Source organism: Pygoscelis adeliae, unplaced genomic scaffold, assembly GCF_000699105.1.
Source record: "Pygoscelis adeliae isolate BGI_AS28 unplaced genomic scaffold, ASM69910v1 Scaffold374, whole genome shotgun sequence".
In the NCBI taxonomy this organism is placed as follows: domain Eukaryota; kingdom Metazoa; phylum Chordata; class Aves; order Sphenisciformes; family Spheniscidae; genus Pygoscelis; species Pygoscelis adeliae.
The window spans coordinates 535844-554082 of record NW_008824653.1 but is presented as its reverse complement, the minus strand read 5'-3'; the positions used below and the strand labels follow the sequence as shown (position 1 = coordinate 554082).

Here is an 18239-nt window from a genome sequence, read left to right as displayed (position 1 = left end):
CAGCCCCGACCCCGACCCCGTCCCGCCGTCTGGCCCCCGGCGCGCAGCCGCCATGCCGTGGCCTTTCTCGGAGTCCATCAAGAAGAGGGCCTGCAGGTACCTGCTGCAGAGGTACCTGGGCCACTTTCTGCAGGAGAAGCTCAGCCTGGAGCAGCTCAGCCTGGATCTCTACCAGGGCACCGGCTCCTTGACGCAGGTCCCTCTGGATAAGTGGGTAAGAGATGCCGGCGCTTCGCCCCCTCGGTTCCTTCTGCGTCTGAGGGACCAGCTGATTCCCTGCCCCCGGCTGCCACCCACTTTATTTTCAGTACCCAGCCTCCTTTATGTGAAAAGCTACAGCTATAATTAGCATTTCATCCAGGGAACTCTTCTCTGATATGTGAGCACTTAAAGAAAAAAAAAAAAGAAAATCTGGGCATTTATTATGGGTATGTTTTTTTAGCCACACTTTGGTTTTGTTATTTTTGATTATGTGAAAAAAAACAAAAACTAAAAGAAGGTAATAGCTGCTGATATTTCAGGGAGAAGGAGCTAGTATAGCCCAAACTACTAGAAATTGCTGCTGTAGTTACTGAGGAGCATGTTTACTGACTACTGCTAGAGGTGATAAAAACATAAAGTAATCCCTGCTCTGTCTGTGCTTTGTCTTCATCTTAGTTCTTACTGACAGTGTTATGCTGAGCTTAGTCCATGTAGATCTCTAAAAATTGCCCCCTAGTCTTGCAATGGTGAAAGTACTTGTTGACAAATGGAAAGCTGTTTTTAGCTGGAGTTTGCTTAACAGGTGAGCTGTCATGCTTTGAACCAACTGAAGCTTTTTTCCAGTCCTGGCGTGTATGTTTTTATATAGATACATACGTATGCGTGTGTATGTGTCTGTACACACACACATATGCATACTTCCACCGTACTGTAGTAATCCAAAGGTCTGTGTCCGTGTTTGTAATATTTCGTAAAGTTTCTTGGGTTAATTACCAATGTTACTGAATTCTACCTGCCAGTCAAGTGACTGTCATGAGGAGCCTTAAGCACTGCTGTGTGTCAGTCATTGACTTGCAGGGTAGCGCAGCTGATGAACTAGGTACACAGGCTTATTGCTTTACAAAGCACTTTCAAAATGCATTTTTATTATACTGTGTTCTGGTATTAGGCCACGCTGGGTACATTTTAAAATACTTGTGAATATGTGATGTTTTCGAATAATGCTTTTCCAGTTGTTTGTGTGAAAATATATTTGAAAGTGGCAGGAGACAGACGTTTGCGGAAATGCTCGATATTACCAGTGTTTTAGTGTGGGTTTTTTTTGTCGTTTGCTTGTTTGTTTTCTTCTTTTCTGGCTAGCCTGCAGCTTGTTTTCTGTGGCAGGCAGTAAGGCTGTCTCGCTTTAATTGAATTATTATGCCCTCTAGTGGGTGTCACAGCACTCTTCACTAGTCAAAGTGACATTATTTAAAATGTAGATACTTTGAAACAGCAGCAGTTATGGACCAGTACTAAATGAACAGTTAATTATGTATCCACAGTGATTAAATGTATATACAATAATGCTTCGGTTATCTTCCCCATTTGTAGATCAGCATTTTTCTTTTTGGCTTGTAGACAATGACATGTTTGAGGCTCTCTACACGTGACTTTCACATGTATGACAGATTGCAAAAACAGATGTCGCGGAAGTACTACAGCTCTTTTTTTTTTTTCCCCTAGTCATTGTAAGTTTGTTCTCTATGAATCACCAGAATGACTGTATTTTTACATATTCTCCATTTTTGTGGATATTTCTGTTCATCTTAGCATTGTAGATATTGTAGCCAATATTGTACATGTTTATAGATTATAGAGACATGTAGGAATACCTGGGGCTGTTAGTGTAACTCTGTTGCCTCTTGGGACCTGGACTGTTTAGAAAAATAAAAACGTAACCCGTGATGTTTGTGGTTGAATTTTAATAGACATCAAATAGTACTTCCGCTACTAGAATTACTGTGATTCCAGCTGGAACTAGTGGAAAGAATGTGGGAACAAGTCCTGATGTGAAGACTGCACTTCAGTTTTAAAATTTCAGTTGGAATGCTCTAATTGCTACTTTCTAGGAACAACTGGCTTGCTTATGAAGTAATTAAGCTATAAGAATACTTCTTTTTTTTTTTTTGCTTTTAGACAGTAAATTTCTATTTCAAAGTAATAAGGAAGGTACTAAAATACACTAATTTTTATTGCAAGTACTTGGTAGCAAAAAGGCATCAGAGATCAGATTTATTCACAATAGCTTTTGGTAAGTAGCTTACCTTCTGCTATAGCAAATTATTTTGTAATGGTTCAAGTAATTTAAATGAATCTGTGATATTTTCAAATATGATTTTCATGCCAAATAATTATTTTTGCCTTATTTTATGCTATTACCACATCTGTAATTCTTATATTTAATTAAAAATAAAGTTTTAATGTCACTGAATCTTGGTTGATTATGTGATTCTTAAATAATTTCCCAATAGAACTATTTCATGTTCTGTTTCTTTAAAGTTGGTGTCTTTTTCTGTTGCTTGAGTGGACTTTGGAACAGAAACTAGAAAAGCCAAACATGCAAGCAAACAAAATTCTAAAAGCAAAGTTACTAAGAGCATAAGCAGAGGAACAAGTTAATGTGATGGGAAAATTGCACCTGGAGACATAAGAATGAAAAATGTCATTTTTCTGAAGACTTTTTTGTTCATTTCTATTTTTAGATTATTCTATATAATTAGAAAAACATTTTAAATATAATTAAAATGGAAAGCAGCTTTTAAATGCTTAGTTTTAAAAAACTTTCGGTGTTGAATTTATGCATTTTCTCAGGTAAAAACAGTGGCCCTGTTCAACACAGGAAGGTCAAAACCACACTTTTTTTGCCAGTTGAAGATTATGTCCTAATATTACAACCACAGTCTTTAGTAGGGTCTTGTATAGATTAGAAAGTTGCACTCACCGAATTTGGTATGTGATTTAGATTGTTTTTTGTTTTATTAAAGCAGCCTAGATAGTTATTGTTCAATAATTTCAGTTTTAACTAAATTTTTGAATCAGGGCACAAACAGGGATTTGCTTCTTTTTTTTTTTTTTCTCCAAACATAAATACAAAGAATATATTTGCTTTGGAAATAGGCTCTTTGGCTCTGTGTGGATGTAACAAAGGCTATATGGTGCAAAAAGTGAGTCTTTTCTGAGGATTGTGGAAAACTTGAATATCCTAAGTTACTTCTTCAGAGCCAGTGTTCCATTTTTCTCATCAATTTCACTTACTCCGTATGATACTGAGGGCAACTTGATTGTAGTTTTGTTTATAATGTCACTATAAATGACTGAATTAATGGAATGGTTTCTGTAGAATATTGGTTTGTCCTCTGAGCTTTGATTTTTAAATTAGTGCTGAACATTGAACACATCAAAATATGATTTAGAAATGGCAAGTATGTTATACAGCAAGAGGTGATTATTTGGTTCCATTGGTCCAGTGTCACAGAGAAAGGTAAAATGAACATTACATTGAAATTACATTCTAGTGAAATACTCTTGCCAAGAAACCAGGTAGTACTTGCGTTTTTACTGTCATCCTGTTTTCAGCTTTCTTCAGGTCTTGCTAGAGAAAGAATAGATTACCTTGTGTCAGTATTGTAGTATTTATAACAGTAAGATGGCAGAGTTTTTTGGTATAGTGAAAAAATACAGGTTATACAGCTACCACAGACAAATCTGTATTATGCTGAAAGCTAAATAATTAATGTGAAACAAATTGTGATGGAATCAAAATACTTGAAAATGGCCAGTTTATTGTCTTTCTGAGTACAATTCATTTTCTGGTAGCCTCAGTATGTTTTATTTGTTATACTCAAAATTATGGATGTGATTTTTTTTTAATTATTATTTTATTCTCTTCTAGTGTCTTAATGAGATCCTGGAGTCTGCAGATGCACCTCTGGAAGTCACAGATGGATTTATCCAGTCAATTTCTTTATCTGTTCCGTGGGGGTCGTTGCTACAGGATAACTGTGCATTAGAAGTAAAAGGATTAGAGATGGTCTTCAGGCCAAGACCAAGGCTTGGTAGGCTTATTTTTTAATTTTCAAAAAGGAGATTCTTCACAGTTTTTCAGAGGCAAAAGGCTACACTTGCTTTAGTCGGTTCTTAGTCTTATTTAAAGTACCATTTAATTTACATACATTAATGTTAGAGAATGTAATAAAAAAAGAAACTGTCAGGTGTTTCTCGATTGGTTGTTGTTCTGTTAAATAACTTAAAATGTTTATAATGTTCCTACTGTTGTACCTCTTCTTCCAAACTGTTTCATTTCACATTGAAATGAAAACAATACTGTGTGGAAAGGAGTTTTTGTTCGCTAGGTTTTTTGGGTGTTGTATGCCAAGTGCTGTTAGTCAGCATTAGTAGCTGGCTATTAGGTGGCAGTAATATAACACAGTAGTGTAAGACTATGGGGGGTTTGCGGTGAGGTTCTGGCTTTCTTCGGCAACTTTAGGGTAAAAGGTGCATCTCCTTGCATATTTGGAGCTCAACTAATACATTTTAATCGCTATCACAGTCTGAAATAATGACTTTTAAGTACTCTAAATACTTAACTACCTTTGATTATAATGCTGAGAGGATTGTCTGAGGTCTTCTAGCTTGTCTGTATCCATATGAATCTAGCTGATCTACAGACTGTCCTGGTGATAAAATTTCACTATCAAACCTCCATAAATTCTGTTAAGATGTGTTGTTTATAGCATGTGTAGGACGTTTAGTGCATTTTTAGTGTGTGCAAAATTTTGAATGAATGTCTAAAGGATTTTACTTTGTTTTCCTTTTTATAGTGTAGAGAAGATGGAAGAAAATATTTCTTTAAATGCATCATAAAGAAGAGGAAAAAAAATGCATAAACCCTATTTTCCATCTCTTGCAAGTTACCTTAAGTAACTTGCTTATATATACTCTGCATTTCATTCTTATTTGTTTAACTGGAACTAGATTTTGAGCTATCTTACTTTCTGATGTAAGATTATTGCTTTGAAAGAATGGTAGTATTAGGAGGAAGCTTTAGTTATTCACTTGCATCCATTTAGTTCTCTTTGATGTACAGAGCTTTGTAATACAGTAGACAAAAACATGATGCTGTTTCCAGACCTGAATGCTGAACTGGAATGTTTTGCTTGTTTAACATGTTTGTATTTGTGCTAGCTTTACTTTTGTTTGTCTATACTAGAGTGTTATAGTTGAAGTCGATTAACCTTTCTAATCTAGTTTTATAGTATTTGCTCGCAATGGGCTTGGCATTAGCTGGTAGGAATGCACTGTCAATTAAGTTAATCTGGCTGCTAAAAAACCTGTTCGGCCTAATACGTGCTGTGCTCTCGAATTTTATTATGTTCTATTTAATATGTCAGGGCTGTGTTAGACATTTAAAACATGTTCTAATACGCTAAGATAACATCTTAAACCTTGTTTAGTCTTTCCCCATCTAGGATATGTTTCAAATGGAATAAGAAACCTTAAAATAATTCTTAATAAAGAAGTTATTTCCTTGATTTCATTTTGCAGTTATGCCTGCAAAATTATACCAATATAATAGAAGTACTTGAGAAATTACTCACTTAAACCAGCGTTGAAGATTGGTTACACTAAATCCTGGTTTCTTCTTGTTTATATTGAGTTTTCAAATACCAGACTCTTACCAGTGCAATCTAAATAGAGTAAAGTAATTTTAAAGTAGTAAAGTGTATAAAGAGAGATTGGAACTAGATTTGTTTTTAAGTATGACTTCTTACTAAGCTGTTGAAACTCCTTTCTGGATATGCCAAATGCATTATTTCGTTTTGTCTTTATTGTTTCAAAATGTTCAGAGTCAAATTTATTAAGACTTCTTTTACTCCACAGCATCCGGGTCTGAGCCTATGTATTGGTCAAGTTTTATGACCAGTAGTATGCAGCTTGCAAAAGAGTGTCTTAGCCAAAAATTGACAGATGAACAAGGAGAAGGGTCCCAGCCTTTTGAAGGACTTGAGAAATTTGCAGAAACTATTGAAACAGGTATGAATTAATTATTGAGATCTGAATGAACATCTGAGATTAAATCAGTTCATGTTGTGTATCAGTTTTACAAAATGGCATCTCATTTGCCATAACTTGTCTCACAAATTTTCACTTGTTACCTGTAAAATTTAATCAGGAATGCAGGACAATTGATTTTGTTTTCAAAGGGGAGGAAAAAACCCTCTTACTTACTAAAATATGTGTGTACTTCCCTCAGTGGACAGAATGAACCCTACTTCAGGGCAAATTGGTGTTTGTTTACACCGGAACAAATCCAGCTAAATCTGTGCTTGAGTGATTGGTGAGATGCCTTAGTTCTGGAGGTTCCCATTTAGTTCATCACAAACTTAGATTGTTAGTGGTGATGCTGTTGAGAGAGAAACAGAGAATGGCTTTTCAGCTATTTTTACACAAAGCTGACCTGTTATGACATATGTATCTCAATAATCACACCATGTTGTTAGACGTACTTTTTGTACTGTGATTATTGAGATGCAACAACCCAACAACATGGGTTTTGTTGCTGGTGTGTTTTTTAAGTGGAAAAATGTAAGGGCTTGTGACCACATTGTGTGGTGGAGAACCTCGGCTGAAATGTCTGAGCTAAGGGAAATGTTTAAAATCAGATCTAGAAATAGAAGTGTTCAGCCAAAGTAGTGTGGTGCTATAGCAATGTTTAGGAGTTCAGACATGGTGCACAATGAGTCAGGTACTTTCTTTGAGGACCATCCACACTAAGCCATAGAACAACTTGGTCTGAGTTGCCATTTGCTCAAATATATGTGCATTAAAGGTCCATTGCTTGGTATGGATGTACATATTAGACATTTAATAGGAGTCTACATTGTCACTTGATGTCTTGTTACATTATTAAACTCAATTATTTCCAATGAAGTATATATTGGGAAGTTAAACATAATGAAAGACTCTTTTAAATTGGTTATAAAAGTCATTGTTGAGGAACTTGACTTAAATGCTTGCATGGGATCTTTTTGTTTTCTCATTTAAGTTCTAAGAAGAGTGAAAGTTACCTTTTTAGATACTGTTTTGCGAATAGAACATGTGCCGGAAAACTCTAAAAGTGGAACTGCACTTGAGATCAGAATCGAAAGGTAAAGATATGTGTGTGTATATATATATTTTTTTTTTAAATCTGTGTATTTCTTTTCCCCTAAGGCACTTCTTGCCATTTCCTGTACAATATATTTTTACCCATGCATGCATATTCTTAGTATACAGTCAGACACTAGCTCTTGAGCACCTCTCTTGTAATGCCAGTGAGCATTTTCTCTATTCAACTTCCACTTAACATCTTTAAGCTAAAGATATTTAACCATCAAATTAGAGTTCTAGTTTTTCCAAAGATAATGACCACTTCTACAATTAATGAATACTATTTCTCAGATGTTGAATAGTCAATGGATATTATTGGCAAATCAGGCCATCTGTTAGGCAAAGGGGGTTTAATATCTTAACAGCTCCTCTTCTATATTGAAGACACTTTAAATATTTTTAGAAAGAAAGATACAGTCCTGAAAAAAATTAAACTGGAAGATTTTAGGTCCTCTGTGAGCTTTCAGAAGAGCCCACGTGTATTCTGGAATTACTTTGAACTTGAATACTGTGCATGTTCTTAAGGTATTTTTTCTGACCTACGGGATAGTGTAATCATACTTTCTTGCAAAGTGTTGAAATCATTGCCAAATAAAACTGATTCTTACTGAGAAATGCTAATGAAATATATTTGGTTTTAAACATTTATAAACTTCAGGTTGTTATGTTCAATTCAGGAGAGATGTCAGTAAAACTGTAATTATTTTTCTTACGGAACTCCATTCCCAGGACAAACCTCCTTTTCTGTACTTTAAAAACTAGATTGAAACAAACTGTTAAGTAGCATGTTGTTTTGATGTTTGATACATTTTATTTATGGAAAGGTAGGTGTGTCTTTCCACTGTAAATTCTATTATGTGGAGGCTTGCATATTTTTAAGGGTTTACTGTTTATGCGCTCTCTCAGTATTATAATGTAAGAAATTTAATTTCACAGAAATTTTATAGGATTGGAGCCTATTCTCTCAATTTTCAACTTTCATTTTGACACAATGTTACTTTCAAGTAGTACTTCTAGACAACAGAAAAATGTTAGATGGCAGATTTAAAAAAAAATTCAGATTCTGAAGCAAGAATTGCGTGTGTCCTAATGGAAATGTACGTACAGAAATGTTGGGCGGGCTCCTTCACTTTGTGGTCAGATTAGACATAAGTACTAGGATAATACACTAGGATATATTCACACTGGAAGCATGTCACAATTGTCCTGTGGTGTCCTGTAGAAAATTTAAGATTTCCACCCATTCCCAGAGAGTGGTGGTTTCTCCTTTGAGGACAGTCAGTGGCATTGTAAATGATACGAAGAGAGAGAGCATGTACAAACTTAGAGGCTAAATGGCACAATAAAGGTAACAATTTGCATGCATCTACCATATTTATTTCCTTGCTTTTGTCTCCCAGAACTATGTACTGCGATGAAACTGCAGATGAGTGCTCTGGAATTAATGTACATCAGCCCACAGCTTTTGCTCACAAATTACTGCAGCTCTCAGGTGTCTCTTTCTTCTGGGATGAGTTTCCTGCATCAGCAAAGTCCTCCCCAGTGTGTTCAGCTACACAGCTGGTAAAATTAAATGCATTACATAAGAATGTAAACTGATGAAAGATAGAATATATTGTTACACTCAGATTCATTCTGAAAGGGATATAGGAGTTGAACTTTTACTTGAATCTGTGTTCAGTAAGTTTCATAATCGCTTCCTGTTGATTTTGAGGAGGGGGAAGAAAATAGAGACTTTAGGATTGAGTAAAATTTAGGATGTATTATACTGGAATCTGGTTGCAACTTTAATGTGTAAAAGTCCTCTACAATTCACTATTCTGTGGAAACTTGCTCCACTTTTTTGCAAAGGCCTAATGTTTCACATTTTACATGCTTTGTTTCCTTCACAGTTATCAATACATGTTTTTAATGCCATTGTCAAATATATGTTTGTGTAAAATGATCATTTGTGTGATAAGCTTGTTTATATAAAAAAAAAAAAAAAAAAAGAAATGGGATACATTCTTATTCCTTTCTCTGTAACATTTTAAGGCAACTGAACCAAAGCTTTCACCTAGCTGGAATCCAAAAATCATTTATGAGCCACATCCGCAATTAACAAGAAACTTGCCAGAAATTACTCCTTCTGACCCTGTACAGATCTGTAAGCTGATTGGTAGAATGGAGTTGAGCCTAACATTAAAGCAAAATGAAGTACTTCCTGGAGCTAAGGTTAGTCATGCTTTCCTGGTCTTTAACTAAATTAGTAGTTATGTAGGATTTTATTTTTTCACCTGCATACAAAAAATGGTGAGATTCTCAAGGGGACAGAACCCCCTTAGTTTTGTTTTAGATTCTCTGCATTCAAAACCAATATATATGTCTAATAGGACATCTTTACAGTGGCCAGACAAATCAATGGCACACTGAAATTAAAGGAGAATTCCTGTATGTTAGAGAGACTGAATTTATGTATTGGAGTAGCTCCTGAGAAGGTGGTTTTGTTTTCATGATGCTGCTATTTTTCCTTTTTTCTTGTAGCATTATGGCTGACTTTGCCTATATATGTTTGGAATGTTTAACTGGTTGATTAAAATCACTTTGGTTTTAAAAGGGTAGAATTTACTTCAACAATTACAAGTAAACCTTAAATGATTAATTATGTTGCATCATTGCAGCATTATAAAACTTATATGAACATTTCCACGTCTGAATTTTTGTATTAAAATTTGTAGTAAATCAAATAATGCCATATTTAAATGCTGCTAGTTAAAATAATATTTTATTTTACTTTTTACATAAAGATACAGGAAGCAAAGCAGTTGAAAATAAAGCCCTATTTTTTTTTTAATGTGTTACTATATAAGTAAAATTGTGTAAATATATTCCCCTTGTCTCCAACTTTAAAATTGGCTATTGACCTGTCTTGTATAGCGCACTATAGTCTACCGAAAGCAGAAAGTTTCTGCTGCAGTAGAAAAGTTTCTTATGTCCAGCAATTTCTAGTCAATCCTTACAACTTGTTTATTCAGTTAAGAAAAGTCCTTGAAAAGTGAAGTAATATATTTTGTTTGGTGTGAAATAGAAAAATGCTAGCTATTTCAAAAGTATTAATAGTTAATGCAGTTAACACCTTTAAATTAACTGATGTCCAAATGTTTCTAAAGATCAAAAATTTTCCACTTTGATATCATTAGTTGTATTTTAAGCTAGCCAGAAGAAAAATGTCAAGGTCAGAGTTGAGAGTAATTTTTGTTTTATAGAAGTTGAATATAATAGAATGCAGAGCAGTGGTCTCTGCAAGTTGGGCTTGAGTACAGGCAAAACACTGTTGGTATGTTATTCAACAGCAACATCTGAACTAGTGAATGGATGTAATACTACGTGACAAAATTAAAGAAGGACCTGTTTTTTGATTTATCAGGTAGAGTTCATGCAGATTGGAAAGAACATAGATGCACTATATTGCTTAGTCTAGATTAACCTTTTTTTTTTTTTTAAAACTCTGGAAACTGAATTATCTTAGAACACCTTTGATTAGAATAGATGTTTCAAGCATGTAAACGACAAAATATGCTGTGTAAGTTCATGTCAAGTATGACCCACTTCAATAATTTAATTTTCTTTCATCTCTTTCCAAAAAATGGGAAAAATAGTAAGAAACAGTATACAAAACTAATTGATCATTTATTTTCCCCACTTAGGTAAATATTGCCTTAAGGTCTTTATGAGCAAAAGTATATTTTCATATAAATGCATTCTACTGCATGCTTTTTTTTTCTTTTTCTTTTTTTCCCCATGAGTGTGGTGGCTTGACCTTGGCTGGCTGTCATGCACCCATCCAGCTGCTCTCACTTGCACTCCTCAACAGGATGGGGGAGAGAATGTGATGGAAAAGGTCATGGATTGAGATAAAGACAGGGAGACCACTTAGCAGTTACTGTCACGGGCACAACAGACTCAACTTGAGGAAAATTAATTGAATTTATTGTGAATTAGAATGGAGTTGGATGATGAGAAACAAACTAAAACACCTTCTCCTCACCTGTTTTTTTTTCCCAGGCTCAACTTCACTTCTTCATTCCCAACTCCTCTACCTCCTCACCACCTTGAGCAGTGCAGGGGGGATGGGGAATTGAGGCATTGCAGTCAGTTCATAACAGTTCCTTTCTGCTGCTCCTTCCTCCTCACTCTTTTCCCCTACTCCAGTGTGGGTCCCTCGGGCTGCAGTCCTTCACAAACTGCTTCAGTGTGGGCCCTCTCCATGGGCTACAGTCCAGCAGGATAAACCTGCTCCTGCATGGGTCCTCCATGAACCGCAGCTCCTGACAGGAGAACCTGCTGCTGTGTGGGCTCCTCTCCATGGGCTGCAGCACCTGCCAGGAGCCTGCTTCTGTGTGAGTTCTCCACAGGCTGCATCTTTCTTCAGGGCACATCTACCTGCTGCAGAGTGGGGTCTTCCATGAGCTGCAATGTAGATATCTGCTCTGGTGTGATCTCTTCCACAGGCTGCAGGGCAATATCTGCTCTGGCACCTGGAGCACTTTCTCCCCCTCCTCCTTCCCTGACCTTGGTGTTTGCAGGATTGTTTCTCTTGCTGTTTTTTCCTCACTGCCCGCGCAGCATTTTGCCCGTTCTTAAATATGTTTTCACAGAGGCACCACCAGCTTTGCTGATGGGCTCAGCTGTGTCCTGAGGTGGGTCCCCATGCCCCCCCACCCCCCAGCATGGGGCAGACCCTGACCTCTTAGCACAGTGGCTGCCCCTGCAGCATACCCTGCTGCCAACACCTTGCCACCTATACCCAATACAATGAGTAATAATCATGAATGGACCAACATCTGGGAGTACAGGATTCTAGAATTGAAAAATAAATGTATGCAAGTCCTTAAGTTAAATTTAGCTTGAGCTGCTCTCAAAAGATAAGTGGCTTGCTTTGTTGTATACCTTATCAAACCAATTAGACTTCTACAAACATACCACTCTTTTTGAAGAAAGTATATGAATTTATTCATCTGTATACTAAAGAGAAGTCCTGAAGAGAACCTTTACAGTTTCTATGGTCTACTTCAGGAGGTGCTGACTTCAATATTTTATAATTAGTATATAATACTAATTTTATATTGTTGATTACTTCTGGAATTATTAAAGGAGCAAAACAACTAGCAGGTTAATGGTATTCTTGACTTTTCCTATTAGGCGATTGTGTATTTATTTTAAGCTAATAAATTGTCAGTGACACACCTGCATTTATCCTGCCAAGCTACAGATTGGAAGCACAACACAATTGAATTTCTGGCTGTTGTTGTGTGTAGAAGATGAAGATACTGCTGGAGTAGCTGTATCCTTTATAGCATCAAAATCTATTATCAAAATAGTTGATTCAAGACTTTTAAAGAAAAATTCCTTAAGTGTTCTTGAAATTTTTTTCTTTCTTTTTTTAGTTGGATGTAGATGGACAAATAGACTCTGTACATCTATTTCTGTCACCAAGACAGGTGCATCTTCTGTTGGACATGGTAGCAGCTATTGCTGGACCAGGCAAGTGAACGTTCTGTAAATGTTAAATATGTATTGTGGTGGACGAAAAATAAACTTTGCAAGATAAACAAGTTTCCTCAGTGGAAAAAAAATATTTGTGGTGGTAGATTATTATTAATTTCTATCTGATCTCAGCAAAATGTTTTGTAGCTGCTCTGAGTATGACTATGATCAATTTATTGACTTCAGTTCAAATTGTACATGCTGGTAATGAAAATCTAGGTAAGAAATAAGGCTTGACAAGTGACTATAATAGGACAAGAGATGGGGAAATGGTAGGTGGAGAAAATCAGGAGGCTAGAACAATTTTGGTTCTTGTAGCTTCTGTTTCACGAGAGGGGCTTAACAGTCTGGTTCCTTCTCTGTCCTGTGTTTTAGTGACAGGCACAGAAAACAGAACAGACAGTATTTGAGTGCGTTTGTCCATATTTGCTATGTAATAACAGCAGTGTTTAGACTACTGCACTAGCAGGATGGGGATGTTTTTGGTTTGTTCCCCCTGCCACCGCCTACCTAATGTCACAACACTTAGGATAGATCGTTAATCTTCTTTTTGAAAAGATTTGTCATGTCCTGGGTAGATGCTTAATATTCTTCTAATGATACTGATATATTTGTTGTACTGGACTTTGTTCATTGTTTTTGGATAACTGGAAAAGCATTACATATAGTTTCCTGTGTGTGTCATCTTCAAACCTGAAACTTTAATAATTCCTTAATAGTAAAACCTTTAAGAGATTGTGTCCTTAGTTCCTAAAGCTAACTGAGAAGAGAAATATATGCTGATACTATATGTGAACACATTTGCATAAATGACCTTAAAATATTTTCTTCAGACTTGAAGTTAATGAATGCTAGGGAGAGAGTAATCTGTTTTGGACAAGGAAAATGTCCAAAACAACAAAATGCATGTATATACACATCTGATATACAACAGATATGTATATATATACAGATGCATACATGTACAACAACAACAACAACTGGTTAATTTTCAGATTCACTTTTGAATTTTCTTTGGGATACTGGTAAGGAAATTACAGTGGGCTTTCTGTCCTTTTTTTGAATTCAGAGAGCCTAAGCAGGATAGAATTGTCAAATAAAGATAGGAAGAACCGGCCAATGCAACAGGAAGATGAGTATCGGATTCAGATGGAGTTGAAACGGTATTTAAGAAAAGAGTCTTTATCTGCAGGAGCATCATCTGAACAAAGCTTCTATGAGACAGAGAGTGCCAGAACACCTTCTAGTCGTGGCAAGTATAAAAGATGATGCAGCGTAGTAAATAACCTATTGTTAAGATTATATAAATTGACTGTTCATCTTTTAACCTTACTAACTTAAGTATCAAAAGAACTTTGACAAAAAATAATTGTATGCTATTAATTGTACTGTTGAATAAAAAATTAACACCTAATTTAGGTATCAGGCTGGACTTGATTCAGTATTTCATTAAAACTGTTCAGTAATCTGTATGTTACTGTGCAACACGGTAAATACACATGCAGGGTAACATCTCTTCAAATGCATGGTTGAGGAAATTAAATATAGGATAATAGTTGCATTGCCCTGATACTTATATTTTTATTTGAATTATTTTTTGCTCATTATTTTTAATGTGAAAATATGAACTTTGATTTGTCAAAAGGAGAGTATGAATTTGTAGGAATTATGCCAACTTGAATATGAAAATGGAACATTTAACTGTTTTAGTATTTACTAGTTTTTTTGCCCTTTTTTAAGGGCATAATCTCTGTCCATAGATACTACTAGTCTCAGTGTCAAGAGAACTTGGCACTTCTGTAAATAATATAGCTGATTATGCTGTCTAGCAGTTAGATTTCTGAACTTAAGAATACATTTCTGTTAAAAGTAAAGTTATTTTTTTCATTAGAAGATAACGCTTTACTGTCTGTGGTTGTCATTAGAAGAAGAAGTTTTCTTCTCAATGGCTGAAATGGACATGTCTCATAGCCTTTCCTCCCTTCCACCTCTTGGAGACCCTCCAACTATGGATCTAGACTTGTCTTTAACCAGTACATATACAACTACACCAGCAGGATCTCCACTGAGCACTACAGTGGTATAGTATTAACTGCATTTAAAATCTTCTTGAAATTAACACACTTGTCTGAAACTGTTGCATAAATATTCTTTACGATATCAAGAACTATTGCAAAGTTCTAGAACAAGTGAAAATGTTTACAGCTGATAGTATTCCTTTTCTGCTATGGAAATTGTATTGGAAAGTTTCTCATCTGTTTGGCTACCAAGACAGGAAAAGGAATGTATTTGCTTTCAAATGCCTTGAAGCTTATATAGGACACTTTATGATTTATTTTCTTTTTAATAACTGTATGTTTACCATCTGGGTTTTCTTTTAATATGGACTATACAGGCAATGACAATAAAAAGTACAAAATTGTTGTATTACATTATTCCTCAAACAGCATAAAGATTATGCTATTTATTGCCAAATCAGTTATGTGCCTAATGCTTTGCTTAATGAAAGCCATGGAGAAGAGTTGTGCTTTTTACAGAGAAACAGGAGAATATAAGCTCACGGAGAGAGCAACTTTAGCTTTAAAAATATGTGTGTGTAGACGATCATAGAATTAGAAAGCGTAGCCCAGAGTAAAGCATATCTACATTGTTTAGTTGAGCACTAATATGCCATGAAATGGCATGCTGTTGATTGTTTATGCATGTATTTTATTTTTGTTCCCTTATTATTTATGTTTGATCTAATGTCTAACATCTATTGGTCAAATTTAACATCATATATATTTTTGTTTTAGCTTCAACCAACTTGGGGTGATTTTCTTGATCGTAACAAACAGGAACTACAACCTCCAAGAGGTTCTTCGCTTACAGCCAACGTGGTTCACCAGACTTCCTTAAGAAGGACATGTAAGTAAAAATGTTGGTTTGCATTCTGCTCCCTAGATAATTCTGGAAATGAATTGTTACGCAGCAACTTGGTTAAAAGAAATGAAAATCAAAAGTAAGATGATTTTATAAATGTGTTATTGCTGAAAAATTACGTGAACTTAATTTTGTATTTCAGCTATTCCATCCAGATCTGTTTCTGTGGATGAATCCAGACCTGAGCTTCTTTTTAGACTGGCAGTTGGAACTTTCTCAGTGTCTGTACTTCATATTGACCCTTTACCCCCACCTGAAAGTTCACTGAACCTTAACCCATTGACACCAATGGCTCGGGATTTCTTTACCCGAATAGAAAAGATTGAGCCAGTTAAGTTTTCAACAGAAGATTTTCTGTCCTTCCGAGAAGTATTTGCAGAAGCTTGTTCTCATGATCACCTTAGGTATAACTTTGCTTATTAATAAATATAATTAACAAAAATATCTTTGAAGTAAATTTGAATAAAGTAAGTTTATTTCCATAGGACCTGTGTCACGTAATATTTGAATTGCATTAGACTTCTTTGTTAATTTCAAAATAGCCTTGAATTTTGACATCTGTTGTCCAAGACTGCTTATTTTTTTTTAATAAAAAAAGAAGAAAAATGCATAAACATTAAAATCAACCTAGCTTTTTTCAACATTAGATGAATTAAACTAGGTACAGTTTCTACCACAGAAATCTAGAGAGTCAAGAATCATTAGGTAAATTATTTCTTTAGAAATAGCTGTATTTTACAGGGCCATCTTTATTCCAATATAGGGATTTCTGCTCGAAGAAGCTTAGGGTTTTACTTAGTGCAAAATAGTGTATCAGTAGGGATAAAAAGTAAGTGTGAGCAAGATCGTAGAGTTAGTCAACAGTCTTTTTTTCCAGAAGTTTTTACTGTTCCAGTACAGTGTATGAAGTAAAATATTTAAGGATGTATATATCTTCTCTTACCTTATGCATATGATTTAGACTTCCTGGGGCATTTGACTTTTTCATTGTCTATATAAGGATGTTAGATTCCCAGCTTTATGTGAATTGCACCTTAGGTTAGATGTCTAAAGCGTTCTCTACAAATTTCTCTACACTGACCATTGTTGAACATGTGACATAAGTGAGCTCCATTGTCTTTGTGGCTAAAGCTATAATTAGAATTTTTTCTTATTTTTGAAGAAATTATGGCAGTTTTAATGATCTTTAAAAGGATTGTAGTGATCCTTTTTTATGTATTTAAATCTTGACTTCTCATAATTTTTATTGGTTTATGCTACTTTTCATAATTTATAATTTTCATAACTCAGATTTATAGGTACTGGCATCAAAGTGTCTTATGAACAAAGACAAAGGACTGCCTCTCGACGTTTTAGTACTGATTTATCCATTGGGGATATGGAGTTCCTGGAATGCCTTTTTTCTACTGACTCTCATTCCATTCAGCCTCACTATACAGAGGTATGTAAAAAATAGAGGGAGTTCCATAGAAAAGAGATGTTAATTGTATAACTGAGAATGCTAGATTTTAAAATGGTTGTAATTTTAAATTTTTTCATTTTTTTTAGATTTTTTTTTTTTAATATGTTATGATTTTAAGATGCAACTTACATTTTAATTGCAAGCTCAAATAATGAACCAGACTGCTGTCATACCTGACAGGAATAGTGTTAAGTAGCCAAACTTTGCTGGTTATTTCTCTTTTAAATATGCTTAACACAGTTTGGGAATTAGAATAGATGTTTTCTGAAAACTAACTGATGGAGTTGAGCAATGCGAAGGTTTCTTTGGGTGATGATTATTCTTCCAGCTCTTTTAATGGTCAGAGACATCCAATAAAGTGGCTGAACAAGTGGATTGAGTAGGCGGTTGGGCTGGGGCTCTGTTCGCTGACTTGGATGTAGGGTTACCTACTGTCCGTTCTAGCTAAAATGCCATAAATGTCTTTTCCTGTGGCAACTCTTTCCTCCTTATCTATTAAGTATTTTTAACTCTATTTTATTCTAAAGCTGCTGACATTTCATTGTGAAGAAAGAAATGATTCTCATGCTATGCCATGCCTTCAGCTTCATTATAAGCATTCAGATAATAGAGGACCTCAGGTAAGGTGGGAGATTAAAAACACCAAGTTTCTGTATAATAGCCTTTGTCTAATTTTGTTCATTTTAACAGACAGGTATCTTTCTTGTAAAACAGAGAGTCCTTGACTCTCAGTTATTATAATTTGTTTCATTATATTGTTTTTAAGGATTTTAGTGCTTTTTCTCTTTCTTTTCAGGGTAGTCAAGGGAGACTCAGTTCTGTTCCACAGAAAGCAGAGTTACAAATAAAGTTAAGTCCAGTGTTTTGTGAGCTTGATATTAGTATTGTAGACAGATTAAATTCCTTACTTCAACCACAGAAACTAACTACAGTGGAGATGATGGCATCTCACATGTATGCTTCTTACAACAAGCATATAAGTCTGGTAAGTTAAAAGTGAAATTGATAAATGAACTTGCTGATTTTTTGCAGGAGGAAGGCAGGATGGCACTAAGCCTGAGATTGCTAATTCTGATTGATTTGTGGTGGTTGGTTTTTGTGTTTGTTTTGGGGTTTTTTGGTTAGTTTTTTTTTTTGTGGTGTGTTGTGGTGGTGTTTG

At 35.3% G+C, this 18239-nt stretch overlaps 2 protein-coding genes across 2 annotated transcripts in view; one reads left to right on the top strand and one right to left on the bottom strand.

Annotated features, from left to right (window-relative positions):
- GSKIP (GSK3B interacting protein) overlaps positions 1 to 137 on the bottom strand; it is a 3065-nt gene extending 2928 nt beyond the window's left edge. The window contains exon 1 of the mRNA XM_009322541.1: positions 101 to 137. The gene's annotated coding sequence lies outside the window, so the exon portion shown is untranslated. The remainder of the gene's footprint in view (positions 1 to 100) is intronic.
- ATG2B (autophagy related 2B) overlaps positions 53 to 18239 on the top strand; it is a 49042-nt gene continuing 30855 nt past the window's right edge. Inside the window, exons 1-14 of the mRNA XM_009322552.1 lie at positions 53 to 214; positions 3914 to 4076; positions 5902 to 6054; positions 7067 to 7169; positions 8571 to 8733; positions 9205 to 9384; positions 12597 to 12693; positions 13766 to 13948; positions 14622 to 14776; positions 15492 to 15603; positions 15761 to 16022; positions 16909 to 17059; positions 17608 to 17700; positions 17877 to 18065. Coding sequence (XP_009320827.1) covers positions 53 to 214; positions 3914 to 4076; positions 5902 to 6054; positions 7067 to 7169; positions 8571 to 8733; positions 9205 to 9384; positions 12597 to 12693; positions 13766 to 13948; positions 14622 to 14776; positions 15492 to 15603; positions 15761 to 16022; positions 16909 to 17059; positions 17608 to 17700; positions 17877 to 18065 — 2166 coding nt within the window. The remainder of the gene's footprint in view (positions 215 to 3913; positions 4077 to 5901; positions 6055 to 7066; positions 7170 to 8570; positions 8734 to 9204; positions 9385 to 12596; positions 12694 to 13765; positions 13949 to 14621; positions 14777 to 15491; positions 15604 to 15760; positions 16023 to 16908; positions 17060 to 17607; positions 17701 to 17876; positions 18066 to 18239) is intronic.